At 46.3% G+C, this 27486-nt stretch overlaps 2 protein-coding genes across 3 annotated transcripts in view; both read right to left on the bottom strand.

Moving 5' to 3' along the window:
• The window catches only part of LYPD6B (LY6/PLAUR domain containing 6B), a 51232-nt gene extending 33088 nt beyond the window's left edge, over positions 1 to 18144 (bottom strand). The window contains exon 1 of the mRNA XM_064435319.1: positions 18035 to 18144. The gene's annotated coding sequence lies outside the window, so the exon portion shown is untranslated. The remainder of the gene's footprint in view (positions 1 to 18034) is intronic.
• Positions 18145 to 19964: 1820 nt separating this feature from the next.
• KIF5C (kinesin family member 5C) overlaps positions 19965 to 27486 on the bottom strand; it is a 76583-nt gene continuing 69061 nt past the window's right edge. For both annotated transcript variants that reach the window (XM_064435317.1, XM_064435318.1), the window contains exons 25-26: positions 27023 to 27136; positions 19965 to 23924 (exon numbers count right to left, since the gene is read on the bottom strand). In XM_064435317.1, the coding sequence (XP_064291387.1) occupies positions 27030 to 27136 (107 nt within the window). In that variant the 3' untranslated portion in view covers positions 19965 to 23924; positions 27023 to 27029. The remainder of the gene's footprint in view (positions 23925 to 27022; positions 27137 to 27486) is intronic.

Raw genomic sequence — 27486 nt, 5'->3', positions numbered from 1 at the left:
CAGAGCAATGAATAAGCGCAAACTTCACATTCACCCTCTCAGCTGCTACCAGGATTCCCCAGGCACCTCGAAGTTTTCCATGCTGTAATCACACAAAATTCAGATCCCAGGCACACCCAGAGCTGGCAGGTCTGAGCAGCTCCCACCCCTCTCCCAGCCCAGCCTCCTGCCTGTACTCACAGGCTCCATCCGAGGGGCTGATCCCGACGGCCCCGGGACAGATCCAGTCTGGAGAGATGCCTTGGGAGGCTGAGCTGCAGCAGGGGCTGGCCAGAGCTCCGGAATAAAGCAGGGATTGATCCAAGGATCTCCTCCATGGCTGCACCTCGGGCAGCAGCAGAGCCCAGCCAGGGCTGCCCCCAGGATGAACCCAAATGGCCCCAAAATGCACGAGCGCTGCCGGGGTCTCTCCCTGGGCTCAGCTCTGCTCCATGTGCACATTGCAGTTCAGTGGCCAACCCCACTGCAGCCCCTGCAGTCCCACCCTGCTTGTTTTTCTCTCTGCAGCCCACGGGCTTTGTGCTCCTGGGCTGGCATTGGGATCATTTGTCCTTGGTGCCCAGCTGGAGCAGGAATTGTTTTGTGTCCCTGCTCTGTGCACAGAGCTCAGCAACCCTTCATGTGAAGCTCAGAACTGCACACCAAAGCAGCACAGAGTCTGAAAAATATTAAGGTTAAAACCTGAGGCCTCAGGAGGGAAGGGAATTACTGGTGAAGGGCCTCTGCCCCTCCTGGGAGCTCCACTCAAAGGAGTTAAACAACACAGGTGTGGGAGATGTGAGGGAATTCCTGCTGGATTTACATGGTTTCTCCAAGGAAGTGTTCTATCAAACACCATGGAATAAATTCCTAGTTATAGGAATATAAATAAATAATATAATTATAGGAATTTATTTCTGGAAGCTGAGACAACTTGTAGGGAACAACAAAGATCCATCCTGCAAACAAGAAGGGTCCAGAAACACAGAGAGAATCACACAGAGAGAAAAATTCATGCAAAAAGACACTCACAGAAAGTCACACCAAAGATACACCGAAAAAAAGGAAGTCACACATACAGATGGGAATAAGGTACAGCAGAGAAGCCACCAAGGGAATGGCGCTCCAGGAAAGCCAGGCCAATTTTAGTGATGTGGAATAAAGATTGGAATAGTTAAGGATGGAAAATCCTTCTCAGACCACTGAGTCCAACCATTCCCAGCACTGCCAAGGCCAGCCCTGATCCACACAAAGCCCCACTGAGAAAAACACACAGAGAAAGAAACACACAAAGGCACAGAGATACACACAAAGACACACAGAATGACACACAGAGAAAACCTCTCACTCATAAAGACTCAGAGAATGACAACCACACTCTGACTCTCACACACAGAAGTCACACAGAGAAATCACACACACACACACACACACACACAGAAATCACACTCACAAACAAACACACACAGAAATCACACTCACAAACACACACAGAAATCACACACACACACAGAAATCACACTCACAAACACACACAGAAATCACACTCACAAACACACACAGAAATCACACTCACAAACACACACAGAAATCACACTCACAAACACACACAGAAATCACACACACACACAGAAATCACACACACACAGAAATCACACTCACAAACACACACAGAAATCACACTCACAAACACACACAGAAATCACACACACACACAGAAATCACACACACACAGAAATCACACTCACAAACACGCACAGAAATCACACTCCCAAACACGCACAGAAATCACACTCCCAAACACGCACAGAAATCACACACACAAACACACACAGAAATCACACACACACACAGAAATCACACACACACACAGAAATCACACACACAAACACACACAGAAATCACACTTGTAAACACACACAGAAATCACACTCACAAACACACACAGAAATCACACACACACACAGAAATCACACACACAAACACACACAGAAATCACACTCATAAACACACACAGAAATCACACTCACACAGACACAGAGGAAGACATTCACAAAATGACCCCATCACACAAAAACACACACACACACAGAGAAAAACTGACACAGAGCAAACCCACAAAGACATTAATATGCAGAAAAACTGACACAGACACACAGAGAAAGACTCACACTCAAACACACACACAGGCCTCACACACACCCCAAAACACCCCACTCACACACACAGAAAGACAACCAGAAAGACACACACAGAAATCACACCCACACAGAGAAAGACACACAGAAAGGCTCCACACACCCCCAAAAATATTCTACACTCACACAGACTGCACACAGATTCTACACACACAAAAATCACACCCACAGAGAAAGACGCACAGAACGGCTCCACACACACCCCCAAAAAGATTCCACACTCACACACATACAGGAAAACACCACATTCACACAAAAAGCCTCCACACACACCCCAAAAAGCCTCCACACTCCACAGAGACCCCAGCATCACCTGGGAGGAGGAGGGCCTGCATTCCAGGCTTTGTTTCCCTTTATCAACCCTTTTATCCAGTGGCATATAAAACATCTGCATTCCCAGTCAGCACCAACGCCTCTGGTAAAGCAGAATAAAGCTCCCTATTTCCAGAGAGAGGTGCTTTTAAAAGTTCTTTCCCTCTCCTCCCTCTCCACAGCCCCAGGCAGCTTCCCACAGGTAGAAGGAGGCCCCTGACAGCTGCTGTGGATTCCCTGCTGGCAGTAAAGAATCCCAAACACTGATTTTAGGGTCCCACGTGGCATTTCCTGGATTTCACTGCTGTTTTAAGGGCTGCTTTCAAAATGTACCAGAGCTTTCATGGATTCAGGCACGTGGCAGAGCTGGATAATCAATGTCTATTGGAGCAGATCGTGGAAGACACGCAGGGAAAAGGCATTTCACCAAATGAGTCCAGGCACTTCTGATGCTGATTAACAATTAACCCTCCTCCAATCAGACTCAGAAGCTGATTAACTACTGCATCCTTGGTGCAGAAAGAAAACAACTCAGGTAAAGAAACCCAAATAAACACGAGTTTAAAATTCTCCCAGAAGAAAACAACCCATTTGTAGAAGCACAGTTGACAGAAAGATCCGGAAGGGATTTCCCCTTATCTCCTTTTCCAGAGAATAAATCCCATACTCCCCACACAAACCCATGTTTTCCTTGTATCTACATCACATCTTCCTGCAGTAGTAAAATGAGTAAACCTGAAACTTTCAAAGGAACTTTACTGCTCATTTTATAGATTTCCCTTTGATGAGCTGCCATTCCAGCAGGCAATCTCAGTTTTGTACCTCTGGTGCTTCTCCTCTGCTCAGCCCCACCCATTTCCAGGCTGCCTGTGGGAACGGCAGGAGCTGGGAATTCGCCAGGCATCTCCCATCAGGAATGCTCCCAGCAGGGAGCCAAATCCCACAAGGACTGGGTCCAAATCCATCATGGAGGGAAATAAAATACGATGGGAATGAGGCACAGCAGAGAAGCCACCAAGGGAACGCTGCTCTAGGATAATTTTAGTGATGTGGAATAAGGATTGGAATTGTTAAGGATGGAAAATCCCTCTCAGAGCATCGAGTCCAACCATTCCCAGCACTGTCCCATGTCCTCAAGTCACATCCACAGGTCTGTGAAATCCCTGCAGGGATGGGGACTCCACCTGAGCACCCTTTCCATGAAGGAATTTCCCCAAAATCCAATTTAAACCTTTCCTGGTGAAGTTTGAGGCCGTTCCCTCTGCTCCTGTCCCTGTTCCCTGGGAGCAGAGCCCGACCCCCCCCCGGCTGTGCCCTCCTGGCAGGGAATTCCAGAGAGGGAAAAGATCCCTGGGGATCCTCCTGTGCTCCAGGCTGAGCCCCTTCCCAGCTCCCTCAGGGATTCCCCAGCCCCTTCCCGGCTCCCTCAGGGATTCTGCAGCCCCTTCCCGGCTCCCTCAGGGATTCCCCAGCCCCTTCCCGGCTCCCTCAGGGATTCCCCAGCCCCTTCCCGGCTCCCTCAGGGATTCCCCAGCCCCTTCCCGGCTCAGTCCCCATCCGCTCCTCACAAGATTTGTGCTTTTTGGATTGCTTTATCCCATATTAATACAGAAATAAATGAATTTTGCTTCAGCCAGGAGAGCTGGACCTCCTCATTCAGAAGATCCAAATAATTCAATTTTCTGCAGGTCTGAACCTTGAGTTTCCAGTGGGGCAGCACCTTTAAAAACAAAGACAATCCCAAAATCATCCCCATGCCATGGGAGGGAGCATTCTCCATCCAGGGATTTTGGAACAGATCCCAGCCCAGCTGTTCCTCCTCTGTCTAGAAATCAGGTGCTGAGGCCGACCAAAGAAATGCAAATCCTGAATCAAATTATCTGGCAAAGTACATGAAGAAAACATCAAAAAGCTGCAAGCAAGTGGAGGGATGAAAGCGAAAGACACTTGCCACAATCCACACAATTCTAATTCCTGCCTTTGTTTGGGGGAAGGATCAAATCCTGCAGGTGCTCAGAAGAAAATCCTTGATTTAAATGTTAGTTTCAAATGGAAATTCATTAGAACTTCAAGGTTGTAAAGTTTCTTATTTTTCAGATTTCTTTTGCAGAACAACCTGCAATGGGCTCCATTCTGGTGGAGGACAAACTCCTCATCTGCCTACCTAATCTCACTGCTTACAATTCATTTTTAACAGATTTTATACTCAATTTCTACATAAATTTTAAACCATTTTTCACTCTACAGACACATATTTACACTTGGAGCTGGTTTTAGGGGTTGTTGTGCCTTGGAAAAACCTGTCCTGTGGTGTCCAAACACCAGAAAATATCACTGGACACGTGAATTTATTGATGAAGACAATTTGTGTGCCAGGGGAAGCATAATTAGGGACAACCCTGGGATTTCAAGGCTGGGTGGTGTCGGTGATGGAGACAGGGAATCAGAATCCAAATTTATTGTGCACTACCAATGCTGATACACTGTTTGGGGAGATGGTAATGGTCACTGCAATGACTGGGTTAAAATCACACACACAAACTTGTGCATTTGAAACATCTCTTGCTTGCAGAGTTTAATGATTTTTTTTTTTTTCTGGTACACCAGTCTGGTTTAATCTTACTGTGATCTTGATCTAATTCTCCAAGTTCTGTTTGCTCTTGCCAAGGCATTTTTTCTGTTAAATCTCTGATGTTGACCAGCTCCAAAGTCCATCATCTCTCTCGTGTATCCCAATATCCCACCAGAGTGGAACAGATTTTACACTCAATTTTTACCTACATTTTAAACCATTTTCCAATCTATAGACACAGACATGTATTTACAGTTGGAGCTGCTTCTCAGGGTCGTTCTGCCTAGGGAAAAAAAAAAAATCCTGTCCTGTGGTGTCTAAACAGCAGAAAACATCCTTGGACAAAGGAATTTATTGATGAACACCCTTTGTGTGCCAGGGGAGGCACAATTAGGGATTTTGAAGGCTGGGTGGATGCACTGTGGACAGCCCAGAGGTGCCCTGCAGATGATTTTTTTTTTGGCAGCACAGAGGGAGGAGGAAGAGTTTCCTCTCCTTTCCTTGCTTGGGGCAGAGAGGAGAATTGGGGAATGAATTCAGGGATTGCTCTGATGTTAAACCAGCAGCACTAAAACACAACCCTGGTGGCAAAGCCCAAAAGCCTCAAATCTCACTTTTAGCTGATCATTCCAGAGAAAACTGAAGCAGCTTTACAGCAACACCTGGGCTGAAAGCAGGGCTTGAAAGGATTTTTTTTTCCTGCTTTTCTGTATAACTAAGAGGAACAGCTCAGGATTTGTGCTGTGGCTGCTTTTAGCTGTGTTGACTTTAAAAGTGTCTGAAGTGCCAAGTTTCAGGTTTCACCTCCCGCATGTGCCCGGACATGTGGTTTAGCACATTATCCCCAACCACTGCAGCCTTTTTTTTTTTGGGAAGCACCGCAGGAAAAACGGGGCAGAGCGGTGGCAGGGAAGGCAAAGCATTCCCTCCCCAGCCACAATGGATTATCTGGGGAAACTCTTCATAAACTGATAACATTCCTCAGGCACAGCAAACCCCTCTCAAAGTCACAGGAAAAACAAAAAAAAAACAAAAAAAAACAAAAAAAAAAAAAACAACAAAACAAAACAAAACAAAAAAAAACCAAAAAAAAAACCAAACAAAAAAAACAAAGCACAAAGCGATTTAAATGTGAATTGCAGCATCAACCCCTCACCTGTTACAGGCGCAGGGAGACAGTCCATGATCTTATCTTGGGTGGTTAACCACAGGCAGGGCTGTAAACATGGATTTAACCAGTTAAGACAATCCTGACAATTCAGGGAAGATCTCGGCTCCCTTTATTTTGGCAGCTAAGCACACAAGTAAAAATTCCTTTGGCAATTAAACGTTCTTCTCAGAAGAGTTTATTGTGTAATTGATTCACTGTGGTGGTTAAACCACTCACAAAGCCACACAGAGAAATATATTGTTAATAAATATATACAATATTTACTAATAAATCTATATTAGATATAGAAATAATATATTTAATATAATACATAACATACTTTTATATTTTATATGCTTTATATATTTTAATAAATATGTACTTATATATTTTTATACATTTCTTTTATATTTTTCTGCTTTTATATACTTTTTCTGTTTTTAATAAATATGTACTTTGCGCTTAGCTGGGTATTAACTGAGAAGAAAAAAACTGGTTTCTATCCACACAGAATAAAGGAAACTTTCTGTGGGCAGAGAGTTACAAATTGGATTTTCTCCTCCTCACAGAGGCAACACCACATTTTTGGCAATATTAAAGAAAATGGGGCTATGGGTTTAAAATTCCCAAGCCCTAGAAATGGCATTATCTATTTTGAAAAGTCACCAAGCATCCACAGAACGCCACAATTAAAGTAGCCAGGTGGAGTTCTACCACCATTCATAAAATCAGATAAAAAGCAGATTGGCAATATTTTGTACCACAAGTCTGAGTGATTACTCAAATAGATCCTGAAATATCCTGGATTTTGGATTAAACACAACCTGATAACAAACTGGAACAACCCCACTTGGTCCTTCCCAAGACCCCAAAGCCAATTTTCCCCCTCATTCCCCAATTCTCCTCTCAGAGCTGTCCCAGAATTAAAGCAGGGCTGCTCCAAGCAAAGAAAGGAGAGGAAACTCTTTCTCATCCCAAAAAAATGATACCAAAAAAACCATCTGCAGGGCACCTCTGGGCTGTCCACAGTGCATCCACCCAGCCTTCAGAATCCCAGGGTTGTCCCTAATTGTGCCTCCCCTGGCACACAAAGGGTGTTCATCAATAAATTCCTTTGTCCAAGGACATTTTCTGCTGTTTGGATACCATGGGACACCTTGGGACTTTTTTCCCTAGGCAGAACAACCCTGAGAAGCAGCTCCAACTGTAAATACATGTCTGTGTCTATAGAGTGAAAAATGGTTTAAAATTTATGCAAAAATTGAGTATAATATCTGTTCCACTCTGGTGGGATATTGGGATACACGAGAGAGATGATGGACTTTGGACCTGGTCAACATCAGAGATTTAACAGAAAAAATGCCTTGGCAAGAGCAAACAGAACTTGGAGAATTAGATCAAGATCACACTAAGATTAAACCAGACTGGTTTGCCAGAAAAAAAAAAAATCATTAAACTCTGCAAGCAAGAGATGTTTCAAATGCACAAGTTTGTGTGTGTGATTTTAACCCAGTCATTGCAGTGACCATTACCATCTCCCCAAACAGTGTATCAGCATTGGTAGTGCACAATAAATTTGGATTCTGATTCCCTGTCTCCATCAATGACACCACCCAGCCTTCAAATCCCAGCTTGTCCCCAATTGTGCTTCCCCTGGCACACAAAGTGTCTTCATCAATAAATTCACGTGTCCAGTGACATTTTCTGGGGTTTGGACACCACGGGACAGGATTTTTCAAGGCAGAACAACCCTAAAACCAGCTCCAAGTGGCCCTGGTCCTTGCTGGCTCTCTGCTCCCACTCCTGGGATATTCCTGCACGGATTTTACAGAGCTCTGACTCCAGCTGCTGACCTGAGGTTAAAACCTGAGCCACGCTGCAGCTCTTGGGGTATTTTTTCATGGAATTCAGGCATCAGAGGAGCTGCTGTTTGCCCTGGGCTTTTTGCAAAAGAAGGGAAAACACGGCTCCTTTCAATCCCAGGGCTGCTCTGTCATCCAGCTTCTGGGGAGGCACCGTCCCACCCTACAGCTGCAATTCCTGAAGCCTTGAAAGGCCTTTTGCAAGGAAGGGAGTTTGAGGTTTGAAAACCCAAGAGTAGCCTAAATACAAAGCCAAAGGTTCAGGTGATCAGTTATTATGGGACAAAAATATCCCATTGCAGAAGGCACTTAAAAAAAGATATTTAAAATAAAAAAAGAGCAAAGGCAGTTTAATAAGTGATGCAAAGGCAATCTCTCATCCTCTCCCACCAGCACATCAATGCCCGACCATTCCCTGAGTAAAAGCCCTCTTTGGAAAGACCAAATCCTCAGGTTTTATTGCTGAGGAAGGCATGATAAGGTATGGAAATGAAGTGGAAAATGCCTTTGATCAGATCAGATCTGCTGTCCCAGCTGGCTCCAGTCGATGCACAGAACCAAATTCTGATGCAGAAAGACAAATTCTGCTCCTTTCATTTGTTACATAACCCAGCAAAAATGCATTTATAGTATCTGATGTGACTTCAGTTACCCTGTGTACCTTTTGGTAAAAAGAAGAAGAGGAAAGAAACTTCCCTGTATCAAAAATCCACATCTCATTATTACCCTTTTTTAGAGCTTGCTCTCGGTGGGCTCACCAAGTTCTGCCAGGGGAAAATAAATCCCGTGGCACTGAAATAGGTGAACAAAGGCCTTTCCTCCTCTGCTGGGAATTTTAAGTGATATATTTTTCTCTACCTCTGAAACGTGGCTTCAAACCACAGCAAACAATAGTTTGCCACCAGCCAGCCACCATTTGTCAAAGCACCAGGGCATTTCTGAGTCAGGGCTGGTCAGGAAAGGGAGTCAAGGCTGCTCCAGCATTCCCTGGGGAATTCACTATAGCTCGGGAGCTGAGGCTCCCAGTGCTGGCAGGTGGGTGGGAGGGATAAATAAATGTGAGGAGTTGGTTCAGAACAATCGAGGCCACAGCCAGGAGTGACTGCAGCTGGCAAGGAGGGACACAAAGGGACAGAAACAATGAAAACAAAGGAGCTGTGGTTTGATTCTCTACAAGACAAATCCACAAATAATGTAAACTGCTGTGCCCTGGTTTTGAAAATTTCCTCTGTTTGGTTACAGTATCCTGACTTGGAAGGGATCCACAAGGACCATCCTGCACATCTCCCACGAGGAAAGGCTGAGGGAGTTGGGAATGCTCAGCCTGGAGAGGAGAAGCTTTGGGGTGACCTCACTGTGGCCTCCCAGCACCTGAAGGAGCTGCAGGAAAGATGGAGAGAGACGATTTCCATGGGATGGAGGGACAGGAGCCAGGGAATGGCTTCCACTGCCAGAGAGCAGGGATGGATGGGAGATGGGGAAAGAATTCCTGGCTGGATGGAATTCCCAGGGCAGCTGTGGCTGCCCCTGGATCCCTGGAAGTGCCCAAGGCCAGGCTGGAGCAGCCTGGGATGGGGAAGTGATGCCTTGTAAAGGCTGACCTAGAACAGAGACCAGACAGAGCTCCAGAATAAAGCAGGGATTGATCCAAGGATCTCCTCCATGGCTGCACCTCGGGCAGCAGCAGAGCCCAGCCAGGGCTGCCCCCAGGATGAACCCAAATGGCCCCAAAATGCACGAGCGCTGCCGGGGTCTCTCCCTGGGCTCAGCTCTGCTCCATGTGCACATTGCAGTTCAGTGGCCAACCCCACTGCAGCCCCTGCAGTCCCACCCTGCTTGTTTTTCTCTCTGCAGCCCACGGGCTTTGTGCTCCTGGGCTGGCATTGGGATCATTTGTCCTTGGTGCCCAGCTGGAGCAGGAATTGTTTTGTGTCCCTGCTCTGTGCACAGAGCTCAGCAACCCTTCATGTGAAGCTCAGAACTGCACACCAAAGCAGCACAGAGCCTGAAACATGGAAAAGCTGAACCTGAGGCATCAGGAGGTGTCCCTGCCCATGGCAGGGCTGGGATGGGATCATCTTTAAGGTTCCTTCCAGCCCTGGCCACTCCCGGGTGGTGAATGCCCCAAATTCCAGTTTGATTTAGCACAGAGTTCACAGAGCCTGGGGCACTCAGGAGGCAATGACAGCCCTTCACCTCTGCCTCCTAAAGGAAAAAAAAAGCAGATTTCAGCTAAATGAGCAGGATGGTTCCACCAAAACCTCACTACTCCGAGTATTTTGTCCACCTGTAGTAGAGAGTGCAGGTCAAAGGACACTCACAGCCCTGCACCCCAAATCTCTCATTTCCTGTAACCAGTGGAGGAGAAATCCTACCTGGCTCCACACATCACTCTCCTGGTCTAATTAGACTGTAATTATTAACTTCTCTTATTGCTTCACAGAAAAGAGATTTTCAAGTCTGTGCAGATCAGCTGTAAATCTGCAGCTCTTTGATATCATGAATTTTAGAAACATCTATTTTAAATTTTTCTCCACTAGAGATCATTGGTGCCAGGGTTAATTTTTTAGCCATGGTTTCACAAATCTCTCCAAATGTGAGAATTATTACAGGGAAGGAAAGGAAAGATAGGAATTTCTGTTTCTTCATTTGAAGAAATGAAGCTAAATAGAAAATTCTGAAATGTTATAGAGACAATTCATTTATATATATATATATATACACACAAATAAATAAAAGCTGAAATAAAGAAACAAGAAAATGAAACATAAAAACCCATAGCAAAAGTCCTTCCTGAAACAGAAAGAATTTTTCCCCTCTGTGCTGTGGATTTTCAATGTTATCAGACTAGATTGATATCAGGCAGTGTCGCAAGAATCTCAGAAAAATAAAATAATTATGAGGAACAGAAAGCAGCCCCAGGCTGGAATTAGCTCTGCACGGGAGATTCCCCAGCCCCAAAAACTGATATCCCAGAGGAGCAGCTGCAGTGCCAGGATCTCCTGGGTTTGCTTGGACATTCTCCTTCCTTGACTTCTGCAGAATCTCTGCTGCTGGGTCTTATTCATAAACTTGAAATTAATTTTTATGTATTTATATAAACACCCTCTGGTTTGACTCTACATCCACGTGAGGCAGATGAGCTGCCCTGAAGCTTCCCAAAGAGGGAGGTACCACTGTAATCTCAATTTTTGGGGTTTTGATGTGTGGGCTTGGTTTTAAAGGATGGGCACAGGAGCTGCCCTGGGAGCAAACTCCAGGTTTGGAGCAGCCACGTTTTCCTGGACAGCTGGGATCCAGCCGCTGCTAATGAAACAGCCAAGGAGGGGATTATCCCACAGAGTCCAAGGTGGGAATTACAGGAACAAGGATGAGCCGGGGAAGATGTTTCATTTCTCCAGCCGGGCACAACAGATGGGGACAGTGAACTTCCAAGGGGAAAAGGATGATCCCAGCCTGCAAACAGTGCTGGGACCTGAGCATGCACCTGATGCTCTGAAAGGAAAAGCCAAGGAAAAGCCATAAAAAACCATTAAAAACCCACAGCAAAAGTCCTTCCTGAAACAGAAAGAATTTTTCCCTTCTGTGCTGTGGATTTGGAATGTTATCAGACTAAACACAAAGAGCCTGGGGAAAAGACTGAGAGGACAGAGACTCACCCCAGCCTGGAGCCTCCTCCTGAGGGCCAGCTCCCATCTCGTGACCCAGGGAGCAGCCAGGGCAGATTCAGGGTGGATTTTAGGGCAAGGTTCTCCCCCAGAGGGTGCTGGCACTGCCCAGGCTCCCCAGGGAATGGGCACATTCCCAAGAGCTCCAGGAGGGTTTGGACACTGCTCCAGGGATGCTCAGGGTGGGATTTTGGGGTGTCTGTGCAGGACCAGGGGCTGGATCCACGATCCTGTGGGTCCCTCCCAGCTCTAGATATTCCATAAAATGGATTTTCTTAGCTGCAGAAGGAGCAGCCACAGTCCCCAAGCCTCCACATTCACCCCATGAAACCTCTTCACATCCCAAGCACCAAAACGCCCCAAGCCCAGCCTTAAATGACATTTAAACCCAACCAGCCCCTGAAAACAAGGTTTGAGGCGCTCTGGAGGCACACGAGCCCCCTGGCTGTGCTTCTCTCTAAGCTTTTAGATCCATTTCAGTCTGCTAAGCCGAGCTCTGAATTAGTGCAATTTGCCACAACAGGTTTCTTCACATCAGGACAAAACTGGGGCAGCATTTTTCCCAAAAAAAAAAAAAAAAAAAAAAGGATTAGATGACGCTAAGTGCTAAGTGCTCCCATCTGCGTGTTTAGACTCCTGAGCAGGTAATCACCACCCTCCAGGGCACATCCCCAGGGCTGGGAGATTATCTGGTGTCTGCCTTGCTGCTTCTGAGTGGCCCTGGTGGGGAGGTGAGGAAGGGAGGGTGGAAAAGAGCCCTGGAGCACCAGGAACTCTCCAGAGCCAGAGGCAGCTCCTGGAGGAGCCAGGCTGGGATGGCAGCTCCTTCCAACCCCAAACAGCTTCAGCCTGCCTGGATTCTTTGGGGCTTTTTTTTGGTAAATGTGTGAGAGGGTATTTCTTGTTGGGACTCAGATGTTTATTAGTTCTTATCTCTGTCACAGTCTCACAAACCCTGAGTTCTGCAGCACTTCACTCTAAGAAACTAAAAATGGAGCTGTGTGTCTCTCTCTCCAAGGCCTTTTAAGGATAAATTGTCCAATTAAGAAATGACACCTCAATTCTTTTCACTTTTAACCCAATAACCAACCACCCATGCCCACAATGTGGACTTTTTATCCAATTACACAAACCACCCAAACCCGTGGAGAAGAAGGAGAAGAAGGTGAAGCAGAAGGACCAACCTCCACCCCAAACCCTGCATCTTGCTCTAGATTTATCACTATATTCTAAACCCTTAAACTCTGAGTTTCCACCCTGTGGTATCACACACTTCTACCCAAACTCCACAGCCACAATCCCAGTTCTGGCATTCCATTTTGGAAGCTTCTCCACGGCCTCAGGTCAGTGCAGAGCTCTCCTGGGGTCAGTGCCTGGCAGCACAGAAATCTGAAATTCCCAGCAGCCAGGGTTCCCACAGAACCCCTCCTGTTTGAATTATGAACACTGTTCTGAGAGCTTTGTTAAACCTCTGTCAGATACACTGAAGTAGACCAGGTATAAATACTATGATAATTATGGTGATAACTTTTAAAAATAGACATGTATGTGTTAATTTTCTCAATAATGGTTTCTCTACAGCCTCAAATCAAACACAATATTCTCTTAAAAATCAATACCTATCAAAACAAAAAATCTAAAATTCTCAGTAACCATAATTCCAACACCAACCCTGCACTCTGGCAGGGGTTGAAGGGGTGAAAAGTTCCATGGGGCCACCATGGAAGGAATTGTTGTGATACCACTAAAGATGGTGTTTCACACATTTGAAAGGACAGACAAAAATTACAGTATCTTGCACTTAAACCTAAGTGCAACTTGTTAACTCTCCATCCACATAAATCAATGTAGGCTGAAGGATTTCAGTCTTAGCTTCCCTAACATTTGGAAATAATCTTGTAACTGGGCTACAAGGAAGGAAAACACATTTCTTTATAGGAAAACACAGACATTTTGACATAGGAAAGACAATTGTTCTCACAGACACACTAATTTATGGGCAAAACTAATTAAGAGTGTGAGAACAACTCTATTTCAACATTTTGAAGAAGCAGAATGTCCAATCTATTCATACACCTGATTTGTCACCCCCTTGTTGCAGGGATCTCTTCCCACTTTGTTTTTTAAGATGTACTCCTGTTACACAAAATGCAGGATAATGCAGGATGAAAATAAGGATGGGGTGGGCCTTCCCCTGGATTGAGAGCTGGGGAGTGGAAACACTGAATTTAAGAAACCACAATTTTCCCTGCCGAGCACTGAGGGCAGGACTGGGTTCTGCCTCTGCCACCTGTACAAGCCTCAGGAGAATTGCTGGGATTGGGATGAGCTTTAAGGGCCCTCCAACCCAAACCATTCCAGGATGATTCTTTGGGGGTTTTTTAACACAAACTCTCAGGTTCTGATCCTTTACTGCCCCGTTTCCAGACCCATAAGATGATATCAGCAATGGGCTTTGTAAGTTTATTCCAAGCAGCTTTCGCACAACAGTTCAGATTTGTTTGAACATCAAAGCAAAACCCAAATAAAAACCATTTTACCCCCAGTTTGGTCCAAAGTCTGTAGTTCAACCCAGGCACATCAAAAAGCATCAGGCTTCAGGCAAGAAATCCCAATCTCATTTTGTTGGATCGTAGCTTGTGCTTCCTACTCATGGGCACAGCAAGGAAACAAGGAATGCCAACAGTTATCCTGAGCCTTCAATGAAAATGGCAAAATCCCAGGATGGTTTGAGTTGGGAGGGACCTTAAACTAACCCCACTGCACCCCCTGCCATGGCAGGGACACCTTCCACTGTCCCAGGCTGCTCCAAGCCCTGTCCAAGCTGGCCTCCAGCACCTGGCCCTTGGAATGACCATCCTAGGATCAAACATTGCTGAAATCACTGGCAAAGCCCAGGTGAAACCTCCTTATTTAGGCTAAAAGGTTCTCCCAGCAATTACTGGAAAAATCCCCGCCAGCATCTCATGCATCACTCAATCCGCCTCAATCCCTCAGGAAAGCTGCCACCTGAAATTCCTTCTGAAGTTCATTGGCATGGAACTATCAAAGGTGCCTTTTCACCACTTCTGAGCTGTTGGACATGCAGCTCATCCAGGAGGCCTTTGAGGCACACACAGGAATAACCGAACATTCCTTTCCTTTGAGTCCACAAGATCAAGCCAATAGATCTGAGGAAAGGAATTAAACTATTGAGGAAAAAAAAAAAATAAAGAGGGGAATTTTCAGAAGTATCAGACTTCGTGCAGCAAAATTATTATTTTTAAAAATTTTTAATCACAGAATGGGTTTGGGTTGGAAGGGACCTTAAAGCTCATCTTGTTGCAAGCCCCTGCCATGGGAAGGGAATCTTCCATGGGTTGGGAATCTTCCACCTGGGGACTTCGGAGTTTGTAACTCCTGGTTCTGGACAGGGTTCTCCTACGTAACTACCACAATCACACAAAGAGGATAAAAGGAAATACTCCCTCTTTCTTCTCCCACAACTGAAACTTGGGAAAATGGAAAACCAGGCAGGAAGAGATTGGGATAGCCTGCCTCAACCTTGAGCTAACAAGGCACGGGTGTCTCTCCTACAGAGCTCTCAAGGGCACAGAAAAAGGAAAAAAATGGGATTATTTTCCTTGCAGTACCTCAGGGTGCCAATGGAAATGACCTCCCTGACCTAGAGACCACATCTCCCGCACCTTGGCCGTGCTTTCCCTCCTCCTCCTCCTGCCAGACAAAGGGAATAGATCGCAAGAGGATCAGCAGGCGGGATCCATCCCGTGTAAGCCGATTATGGATCTCCTGCTCCTGACAGCCAGCATCACCCAGATGTCAAAGCTCAGAGAGAGCCCTGCAGAGCCAGGCTGAGGCTAAAGGCTGCAGATTATCCCTCGGGAAGGGATGTCACTGAGAGGATGGCACTGGCGGGAGCAGAGCAATTATCACGCTGGGAAGCACTAATTGGCTTAAAGCAAGGAAGGCACGGCGGGAGAGGGGGAGCTCTGGTAAGGGAGTTAATTGTGGGCTGACTGAAGAGTAAAATATCACCATGCAAAGGTTGATGAATCACCAAGCTGTGGAACAACCTGGACAACTCCCCTGCTCCGCGCCATAAAACATCCCTCTGCAATTACCTCTGGAATTCACCTGCGCTGCAGGTACAGGGCCTGGCTGGGCAAGGGGACACACAAAACAGGGACAGGCAGCTCTGAATTCCCCTTCTCTGAGCTGATCTTTGTGTTCTCACACTTTATTCTCTGTCATCACAAACATTTTAATCTTTTTGGCCTTTTCTTAGAAACTCATCCAAGCAGAGGAGCGACAACGGGGAGGTTCAAAGTCACAGAGGAAGCTTGAAAACTTAGAGGTTCAAAACTGACCTGAGAAACAGAGATCCCAACACTTAATATTTTATGATTTTAAACAAAAACATGCTGATTGAGGGAGAGAAACTTGACTCATTCTCTGAGCATCTGGGATTACCAGCACGGCATTTCTGGAGGGGGCTGCAGCACGTGGCTCTGCAAGCTGCTCTGATCTCTGCCTTGGCGGCTCGCTGCCTTTCCCTCCGACAGATGGGGAATCACACAATCCCACCTTCCCGAGGCTGCCCTCAGGAATCAACCAGCTGGGTCTTGCAAACCAGCTCTATCTGCGTGAACCACGTGTTTTCAGAACTGTTTTCACTCCCTGCATCAGCAGGGCACCCGGGGCCTCGTGCAGAACCGAGCCCTCAGCGCCCACGGTCCTCACAGTCCCCCACACCAGTGCTGGGTGCTGTTCCAAGGGATTTACAGCCTGATTCAGCACAAGGATATGCACCAGGATGTAGGGAATAGGGACCTGAAGTCTGTGTCCATTCTAAAGAAAAACACCACTTTTCCAAGCTGCCAGAGTCACCCCAGCACCTGCCCCTGTGCTTTTATAGGATCACGGGATGGTTTGGGTTGGTGGGACCTTAAACACATCCCAGTCCACCCCCTGCCATGGGCAGGACACCTTCCATTATCCCAGGCTGCTCCAGCCTGGCCTTGGACCCTTCCAGGGATCCAGGGCAGCCCCAGCTTCTCTGGGCACTCTGTGCCAGGGCCTGCCCACCCTCCCAGCCAGGAATTCCTTCCCAAAATCCCATCCATCCCTGCCCTCTGGCAGTGAGAAGCCCTTCCCCTTCATCCTGCCACTCCAGGCCCTTATCCAAAATCCCTCTGCAGGCTTCATGGTGGGCAGCTTGTATTTTTCACTCACAGCTTTTGCTGCTCTAAGTACATTTTTATGGTGTTCTGTCACTTCCTACGGTGAAGCCCCACTGCTAAAGAGCCCGAGGTTGGCGTCCACACCTGTGGAACACGGAGCCCAGTTCTTTTTACAGCTCTATAATCATCAGGAGATGTGTAATAACTGCACTTTTACAAGGGACCTGTTAAACACAGGCTGTGAACTGGGTCCCAGGCACTTGACGCTGCACACCCAGCGCTTCCCACAGCCCGGCTCCTTCCTGCCAGTGCCACAGCTGCTGGGGACACCCTGGCTTTGGTGACACCTCCTGCTTGCTGTGTGGCTGGGGACAACTTCATTCAGGTGCCACAATCTGCTCCCCAAGACTGCCAGGGTTGGACACCTGTTTTCAGTGCCACCTCCTTCTCCCCGCAACCACCAGAGCTGCTGACATGCTGATTTTGGTGCTCCCTCCCGTTCCCCAAAACCTGGGGACACCCCCTTTTGGTGTCACCTCCCACTCCCCAAACCACTGGGGCTGGAGACATCCTGATTTCAGTGCCACCTCCCACTCCCCGGGAGCTGGGGACACCCAGATTTTGGTGCCATTTCGTGCTCTGATGGGACTGAGGCCACCCAGATTTTGGTGCCACTTTGCCCTCCAGTGGGGCTGAGGACGCCCTGATTTTGGTGCTACCTCTTGCTCCCCGAGGGGGCTGGAAACACCCTGATTTCAGTGCCACCTCCCACTCCCCGGGAGCTGGGGACACCCAGATTTTGGTGCCACTTTGCCCTCCGGTGGGGCTGGGGAGACCCAGATTTTGGTGGCACCTACCAGTCCTGGTGTGGCTAAGGACACCCGGACTCCGGTGCCACCTCCCACTCCCCGGGAGCTGGGGACTCCCTGGTTCCAGTGCCACCTCCCAGTCCCCGTGTGGCTGGGGACACCGGGACTCCGGTGCCACCTCGCTGTGCCCGCCGCCGCCGGGGCAGGGACGCGGCTCAGCATCAGCGGGGGCGGCGGAGCGGGACCCCGAGCCCCGAGCCCGCCCCGCTCCGCGCTCCCCTCCCGGGCCCTTCCCCGCACTCACCCTCCGTGCTGGGACACGGGACACGGGGACAGCAGGACAGGGAGCAGCAGGACAGCAGGACAGCGCGGTGTTCGCCCCGGCCGTGCGGGCGGAGCGGGCGCAGGAGGCGCCGGGGCGGAGCGGCGGCTCGGACACGCCGTGCCCGCCCCCGGGGCGGTGGCACCTGCGGGCAGGGCGGGACCCCGACACCTGCGGGGAGAGAGGAAGGCTCCCCAACCCCCCCGGGGGTCCCTGGAGCTGAAACCCCCCGACACCGCCATCCCGGGACCCGCGCATCTGTTTTCCATCAGAGCGCATCAAGGTGAGCATCAGGGATCCGGATCCCGAACTACCGAATATCCTCATTTTAGGATAAATGCAGCTTCCCTGGGGATCGGCTCTGCTGGAAAGTAAATTTAAAGTGTTTCAGTTTGAGCTAAGTGTTTGAATCAGCGGCAGCCTTGCGGTGGGTCTTTTTCTAGGGATGCAACTCCCATTCCTTTGTTTTCCCTGCGCTCTTGCGAAAGGTGGATCTTGGAAATGGATACAGTAATTAGTGCTGTTTTCATAGCGTTAATTAACAGCTGCAATCCCACATTCCGAAAACGAAATTGTAGGGATACACTTGCAAGCAGTCTGCTCTCTAATTGAGTTCATCCTCCAGGCATGAGCTTTATCGAGGAGATCTTGAAGGGTGAATATTTTTTGACTCATGGAAGGAGCTCTGGCACCCGGCAGTGTTTGCCTTCCTCTGCAGGACTTTTGGGGAATGTTTGGACTTCCCACCTGCTGTCCTTAATATAAACCATCTCCACTGGAAAGCCTCTTTTACCCAGGTGGAGCCATCCTCATCCTGCAGGAGCTTCTCAGAGGGGGAGGAAGTGCCTCTTATGCATTGAAACCAACATTTGTCACAATCCAAAATTTATTCAGCATTTTTAACAATCGACCCCAAATTTTACTGGACTAAGTCTGTTTATGTTTTTATGGTGCAAAAACCACATAATTCGAGTCTACTCAGCAGCAAAAAAAAAAAAAAAAAAAAAAAAAAGAAGTGAGCAATCCATTCCTACAGAAACCTTGGAGCACCCAGAATTTGCATTGCTGAGGAGAAAAGTAATGATTTAATTGTGAAATGCTCAGAGTAATAATTACTGGAAATAAGCTGTTTCTAAAGCTCCCAAGTATGACTTTAGGGAAGTGGCAGGGACACACGAACTTTTACATAAAGTGAGTGTAATATTCCTATAAAAATGGAAATACATGCACAAGGGAAGAGTCTCCCTGTCATCCTCCAGGCTAATGAAAAAGAGGAGGAAGAAATATATCCATGGAGAGGTAGTACAGAGGATGAAATTATTTATTAAAAAAAAATTAAAACTCTGCTGTGTTCATTCTCCAGTCACCCAAACCTTTTAATTAGTGCCCCTGGATCCCTGTCAGTGTCCAAATCCAGATTGGACAGAGCTTGGAGCAACCTGGGACAGTGGAAGGAGTCCCTGCCCATGGCAGTGGTGGAATGGGATGAGCTTTAAGGTCCATTCCAACCCAAACCAGTTTGGGATTTTATCATTTTGTGAATTCTTTTCTACAGGTTCAGAAGGGAAGCTGAAATCCAGTGGGGACTCAGCCCGCTTTGGAGTGTGGTTCCACTGAATGGAATCTGGGAACATCCACAGCTGGGAGGGACCCACAGGATCATGGATCCAGCCCCTGTCCCGGCACAGACACCCCAAAATCCCACCCTGAGCATCCCTGGGAGCGCTGTCCAAACCCTCCTGGAGCTCTTGGGAATGTGCCCATTCCCTGGGGAGCCTGGGCAGTGCCAGCACCCCATGCCTTTCCCTGACACCCACCCTAAACATGCCCGGACACAGCTCCAGGCATGCCCTCAGCCCTGTCCCTGTCCCAGGGAGCTGTCACTGTGTCACACCAGGCCCACACGGCAGAGTTCAGTTCAGTTTTATTTTCCACTGTAACGGATTTCGAATGATACATCATGCAGTCTGCCAGTGTATCCATCCATCTCCGACAGAACTTCAGCACGAAGATAAAAGACTTCTCTCCACGGGCTGGGGGGAGGAGGAGGGTTCAGGTCTGCTATCAAGAGTTTAATACAGTTCAGCATCATTTGATGCAATGGCAAAAAAAAAAAAAAAAAAAATTTCCCCTTGTTACCAGCAAAACGTGTCCACCATTTATTTATCTTTTTTTTTTGTTGTTGTTTTTCTCTTTTTTTTTCTCCTAAATGGAACACTACTGTAAAGATACATAGAGCCCAGAGAATACACATCTGCAGTACACGTTACACACTTTACAAACTAGACAGGGCTAACTCTACGCAGTGCCTCAGGCCGGGGGCCTCCATCCCGCACAGCGGATGGACGGCTCCTGCAGGCACACAGAGGACAAAACCAAAGCAAGGGGAGATCCAGATTATCCTGCCCACTCCTTTCCCTCTGTTTCCCCCCGTGGAGGAGTACTTCAGGCATGGTTATGTGAGGTATTTCTCCTCCAGCGAGGGGAATCTGGTGAGCCCTTTTCCTTCGGAACTGCGTCGCCGTTGTTTGAACAGTTCTTAGAATAAAACCGTGCTCAAATTAGAATTCTTGATTTCGTTTATTTTCCAGCCTTAGGGCAGGGTTAGACAGGATATTGGGAAGGAATCCTGTGAGGGTGGGCAGGCCCTGGCACAGGGTGCCCAGAGCAGCTGTGGCTGCTCCTGGATCCCTGGAAGGGTCCAAGGCCAGGCTGGATGGGGCTTGGAGCAGCCTGGGACAGTGGAAGGTGTCCCTGCCTTGGCAGGGGTGCAATCAGCTGATCTATAAAATCCCTTCCAAGCAAACTGTTCCATGATCCTATAATTTATAAAGATTTCAGACAAATGTGCATCTTAGTCCGTTAGGCTTTATAAAGCGAAACTGAAAAGCTACTCAAGGCTCTGTGGGCGCGAATTGTTGTAGCAACATTTTTTTGGTGACTTATTTTTAAGTTTTCAGCATCTTCAGGATAATCCAGCTCTCACCCTTGTTGAGTTTAATACAAAACTTAAAAATGCATCAGCCAAGGTCTTTCCAAGCTTAAAACTTTCCTTGCTTTCCAGAAAACAAGTCGATGAAACGTAAACTCAAGGACAAACACAGGATATTTGAACATATCAATAAGAGAAGCTCAAGTGAGCCAGAAATACTTTTCAATTACTAGCAAAAAGAACAATATGCACTTTAGTTCCATCTGAAATCCGTTTTCCATTTGGGAATGGTATTTCCACCCCACTTTGTCCCATGCATGACATTTTTTGATGTGAAATTTCATTTGCGCTGTACAAACCACAACTTTAAAAATGAGCCTGGAATAAATAGAACACAACACTCAAAGAGCAAAGAAAGGAAGATGGGGTCAGGAAACAGCAAGAGACAGGGTCTGATCTCTGCAGAGCAGATGTGTGGTTTTCCTTTCCAGATATAAAATGTGAAAGCCTTAGAAATGGTACAAAAGTTGAATATACAACACGCGGTACAAACTGAAGTTGCCTAATTAAAATAGGCTTCAAAAATAAAAATTGATACAAGCAGAGTATGTTCAAGTGAGAATTTGTAATTTCCAACTATCAGATATCTCGGGTATTTAATTTTGAGGATTTTAGCCCAAGGCATCTTTGGGGCACTGCTGAAAGTCCTCCTGCAGTGTTGGTGTAAAAGGGAACTTGGAGAAACTTCGTCGTTTTGCTGCTGGTGGCACTGACTGGCTGATCAGCACCAGCACGAGGAAGAGATGTCCAAGTTCACTTCTCCCTCAAGCTGCAGGGAGCTGGCAGAACCGCCCCCAAAAAATTCCTGGTGATGCCTTGAGGAATCCAGACCTTTTAGTTGTCATGAATGCTGCATTTACAATAGAATTCCGTACCAAACTCTGAGAGACACAACAAAAAGTTTGCCTACAGTACAAAAATCTTCAACAGCAAATAAGCTTGGGATTTTTCCTAGAACCAAAACAAGAGGATTATTAATTCCTAGTAGAAAGCTCAGCTCTGACCAGCTGGTAAGATAGCACAGAGGAGTTCTGAGTTAGTGATTTTATTAAAGATTGCATATGGCAAGTTCACAGTTCATTCTTCTGGCAGTGCACATGCACGTAACGAAAGAAAATATAAAACTTCGGAAAATACAAAATAAATTAAATACATGCAAATCTGCAACTTCATTAAATATGTTTAGCAAAATGCTCCCCCAAAATAGTGCAACATTAAAAAAAAACACACCTCAAAAAACAAAAAACAAAAACCAGTTAAATTAAGTTTAACTTACTTTGCAACACCCTAATTTCAGTAGAAAAAAATACCTAAAGTCAACTCACAATCTTCCAAAACGCTCTAAGGAACTGAAGAGTTCTACACCTACACATTCAGAAATTAAAAAAACAATCCCAATCAGTCTCAAATTAAAAAAGAGCAAACGTCTGCAAAAGAAGACCAGAGGGCTATGCTCGGCTGGAGCTTTCCTGGAATTCCAGCTTCCTGGAGCCTTCCTGGAATCCCGGCTTCCTGGAGTCCCACCTGCCCCAGGAGATGGGGAGGGAGGCAGGAGGAGGAGGAGGAGGAGGAGGAGGAGGAGGAGGAGGAGGAGGAGGAGGAGGAGGAGGAGGAGGAGGAGGAAGAGGAGGAGCAGCACCTTCTGCCTGCCAGCAGAACCTTCCCACAGCAATTCCAGTGCCCCCTTGCTGGGAAGATGGAAATTTGCTGTCTGAGAGATCCAGGGAAGGCTTTTCCTTCCCTCTGGACCTTCCACAGGATGTGTGGATATAATGGCTTAGAAAGACATTCCCTTCCCCTGGAAACGTGCTCCTCACATCCCAGCAAAAAAAATTCCCAAATTTGTTCTGCAAAGGACAGTTCGAGTGTACAACTCTCACCTCCTTTAGGATTTTTTCTAAGGAAGGGTTTGGGGGATTTTATTTTCCTTTGTTCTGGTAGGGGACTGTTCCCTCTGGGATCTGAATTCCGGTGTGAACAGATCAGGGCTTGTCTGGGGAAAGGAGGAGGGGGGAGATGCTGGTCAGATTTTCCAAGGCAAGATTTCCACAGCATTCTGAAATCCTTCAAAAACTCCTAGGGAACATCTCTTACAAACACGTGGCTAAGCCGTCCCACTCCAGGAAAACCCACCACTGCAGGGAGAACTACAAGGGAATAGGAGCTGAATTTTGAAACAGGTCACACAGATAAATTCATGGAACTACCAAACTTCAAACCCTACGTCTATACTAACAGATTTCTCTGCATCCCATTTGTTCTTTACCAGGTACTGCAATAAAGGTTATTTTATACAGTCCAAAGATTTTTTTTTTTTTAATCAGGATATTACAAATGGTTCTTTGGGGAAATTTCCTTCTGAAAATGTTAAGCAGTAAAATTAAACCACATAGCAGCACATTTTCATCCCCTAAAAATATAAAATAATATGTATATTATACAGGAAATCAGTCATGACAGAGCACAATCACCTGCCTTTGATGGCACTTGGTCATTGAGTAATTAATTCCTTGATGCCAGAAGTCGGGAATTACCGATGCCAACGGAGGACTCGGAAAAAAAAAAAAAACAAAAGCATCACTCTGAGTGGAGAAGCCCCAACCTAAGCAGCGCCAAGGGGTGGTGGAATTCGGAGTGGCAGACTCCCTATCATCCTTACTGAGGTGGGGATGTTCCAGACACTGTACAAGGATCTGGAGGAGCTGAGCTGGACACTTCTGTACACGTGGAGATCCTACGAAGCTCGGAGTACCTGGAGCGGGGCGTCGCCGCCGGCCGTGGGAAGCGCAGGATGGGCAGGACGTGGGCCGGGTTGGAGAGGGGCAAAAAAGAAACTAATGTGACTTAATGACAGTCCTTAACATGCTAAGTGGAACTGACCTGCCAGAGAGAGCGAGAAAGGGAAGGGAAATTAGTGGGTTTGGGGGGTTGGAAAGCAGAGCGCCCAGATGGGATGGGCAGCAAACAAAGATCTCAGTCACGTTTAAAAAGTTATGGAATTTGAGTCTCACAAAATGAGCCAGTGATCCTGATGGAATTCACTCCCTGCCACCTCTGCAGCCTGGAGTTATGTCTCACCCAAACACTGTGGGGAATGGATTTGTAGAAAATTCTCAACAAGTGTTACAATTCACACCATCACAATCAAAACCCAACTATTTCCTAATTACAAAACAATATAAACCTTTCTTGGCCTATCAGGTTTTACCACACCATACTACAAATGCCTTAAAGCCAATAATGTAAAATTACCCCTCATGAGTCCTGCTACAATACATCTTTCATAGTTCTGTTTCTCCAAAGTATCCAGTCTTTTTTACAAAACCATCCTTTGAAACTTGTTTCCAGTTCCATTTCTCTCTCAACAATGTCTGTCCTAGTCCATGGCATTTCTAAGTCAGCATTTCTTATCTCAAAGTTTACATACAGATACACACTATGTGAATCTTCTATCAAGTTTTAAGAATTTTCTACAAATCCATTTCCCACAAACACTCCAACTATTTTTCCCCTTTAATTTTCTTTTCTTTTCATGGGATTTTTCTCTTGGCTCATTGGATGTGCTGAAGAGCTGGTGTGTGGTTATCTCATGTAATAAGGGGGGGAAAGTAACAGCTGCAGAATTTGAAAATTATAAAATCAAAAGGATGAAAAAATACAAATTCAAACCAATCCTTCTGTTCTCTGTCTCCTGACAGAAATATTTTCCTGATATATATACACATATATAAAATAAGTGTTTACAGAAAAACCTGAAATATCTCATATATAATATCATGATAATATTATAAAAATATACTCTATAATTTTATATATGCACATTATACAAGCACATTTTATTAAAACCCACATTTCTTTCTCTTCCATCTGCTGGGTTAATCAATCATAACCACCAACCAGTCTAACAGCACTAAGTGTCTTTTATCTTTATGGTGAATAATGAATGAACATAAGATAAATCTCTCCTCAGCAAATGTTGAAACAGGAACTTCAATTTTATTTCTCTGCTGTTAAATGACTACAAAAGAGAGTTTTGTTCTAGTGCCAGCTGGGTAGAGCTGCCCCATTCCAAAGCACTTTCTGCAGAGCTAGGAATGTCTCAGCAAAAATCAGGAAATAATCTGGATGAAGTTCTCCCTGCACTGGCAGCACCTTTACTAACACCCTTACTCAGACCCCTGGGTTTCCATCCAAGCTCAGAATTCAGGTTGCTCAGATACTCCCAATTTTGGCAGCCAAGTAGTTGGAATTTGCCAATAAAATTCTTAACCAAAGGACCAAAACTGAGAACTGAGCTTCTCCAATCACGCTGCAGCCTCCTGGACTACACCTTCCACACTTATTTCTGGATGTGAGCAAAAAATCTAGAACACATTGTTGAAATGGTTTCATTCCAACCTGTAGAGCTGCCATTTGGTTTTCAGATTTTTCCTGTTTTTTCCAGAAACCCCAAGCTGTAACTTTATCCAGTTTCTCCTGATATGTTCCATCTTCTTTTACTCCAGCCTCATTTTCCCTGGTGCTCCTCTGCAACATGGCCTGAACCTGCTCATCTCCATAGCCCTCAAATTTAAACCTCAACATCTGAAATATCTGGTATTTTATGCCTCCTGATTGCTTTTTCTTGGCTTCCACAGTCCTGCCTTGTTTTGTATTACAAACCCATCTAGTTTGAAGTGTGGTTATTTCATTAATACCTTTCATTAATCTACAGTTGTTCACCTGACATGTGGGGCCTGTTTGAGTCTGACTCTTCATTTCACTGCAGCTGGCAAATTAAAGGTGCATTTACTTGAGGCAGGTGGCAGCTTTTCCCCCTCAGAGTAGCTGTTACAAGAAATGTTTAGAAATCTTTGACAAGGCTCTGTATCCCACTCTTTGCCAGGTCACAGAGGTGGGAATGCGATGAAGCAGATGGGCAGAGGCACCTCACTCCTGAGGTGGAAAAGCCAATTTCAGACCAGAATGGACAAAACCACTCAGCAAAGCCTTGCCCTAATTTATCCACAGAGGAAATATTTGTTGCTGGAAGCTCATGGCAAACACAATGAGCAGGAACAATCCCCCAGCACAATAACAGCTTGAGTGTGGCGTGAACAATATGTCTGAACAATAATCAGGAAATGGCATGCAAGCCTGACATGAAACACTCCCCAAAAAAAGCTAAAAACACCCAAGAATGCCTCAAGGAGACCACAGACCATAAAGAGAGTTGTGAGACAGAATTAATCCTCAAGGAGGGCAGAAAGCCAGACTTGGAGGGACAAGTTTGCTGTCCCCAGGCTGCTTTTCACAGCCACCCGCTGCCATCCGGCTCTTGGCATGTCTGTGGCATAAAGTGATCATGTAAAATAATGCAGATAAAAAGTCTCTCCAATAATGAGCATGTAAAGAAAGAAATGGCAGGATGGAGTCCATGGAACAGTCTCCTGGGAATATGTTGCTCATGTTTTGCTTAGGAGAAACTCTCAAGCCCTGGCAATTAAAGTAAAATATTTAGGGATTTTTTTTTATTTTAATGAAGAGAACTAAGAGTGCAAAGTGTGCCAAATGGTGACACTCAAATTTGGAGATGTCGCTTGTTGCCACTGACAGCTGCTCTACCCCTATCCCAGGCTGGAATATCCCAACATGGAAACACATCCATGGTACAGAAAGCAGAAGATGATGCTGGGGAAGGAACCTCTGGATCTGTATTTTTACTACATGAGTTTCATACCTCTGTGTGTGAATTTTGGTCCAGATTTACCAGAGCAGTTTTTAAAAAACTTCTAAGTGCTAAGTCATTAAAATAAAACCTCTCCTCAGCAGCTGGCAAAGCCTCTTAACAGGCACTCAATTAACGAGTATTGTAATTATCAGCAAACAACTACTAAAAACAGAAAAAAAATTACTGTGAGTCTCCTAAAAGCAAGATGAAATACAAGGGAACTGCGTGATCAGTGGGAGAAGAGGTGAGTAAGTTACTCGGGCCTTACCTCTCGTTTATTTGGTGTTGTGGTAGTAGCTGGAGTTGGACATCCCTCCCCCTCGGATGGCGTGGACGGCCGTCGGAGAGGACGCTGGGTAGTGACCAGGGCGGATGGGCTTGGCTGCACAGGGGAAGGAGGGACCAAACAAGACATTTTACCTTTCCCATTTTAGCTTCCCACCTCCCCTTCTCCTCCAAGGGAAACCCTATTGTTTCCCACCTCAGTGGTTTCTGATCCAGCTGTGCAGAACACAGCACTCCCTGCTTTGGCCAACAACAAATACACCCATTTTCCTGCTGGCACATCCTTTTTCCTGCTAGCAGACCCTTTTTCCTGCTGGCAGAGCCCTTCCACCTTCCCATGTGTTGGATCTGCAAAGATTCTGGACTGTCCAACAACAGAGGGAAGTCACTTGGTGGGCAGTGAGGCAGTTTTTATGTCTAATTTACACCATTCCAGAAGATGTCATG

The sequence above is a fragment of the Passer domesticus genome, chromosome 10, assembly GCF_036417665.1.
Source record: "Passer domesticus isolate bPasDom1 chromosome 10, bPasDom1.hap1, whole genome shotgun sequence".
NCBI classification, from domain to species: Eukaryota; Metazoa; Chordata; class Aves; order Passeriformes; family Passeridae; genus Passer; species Passer domesticus.
Note: the sequence above shows the minus strand (reverse complement) of the source record. Positions and strands in the feature narration are given on the sequence as shown.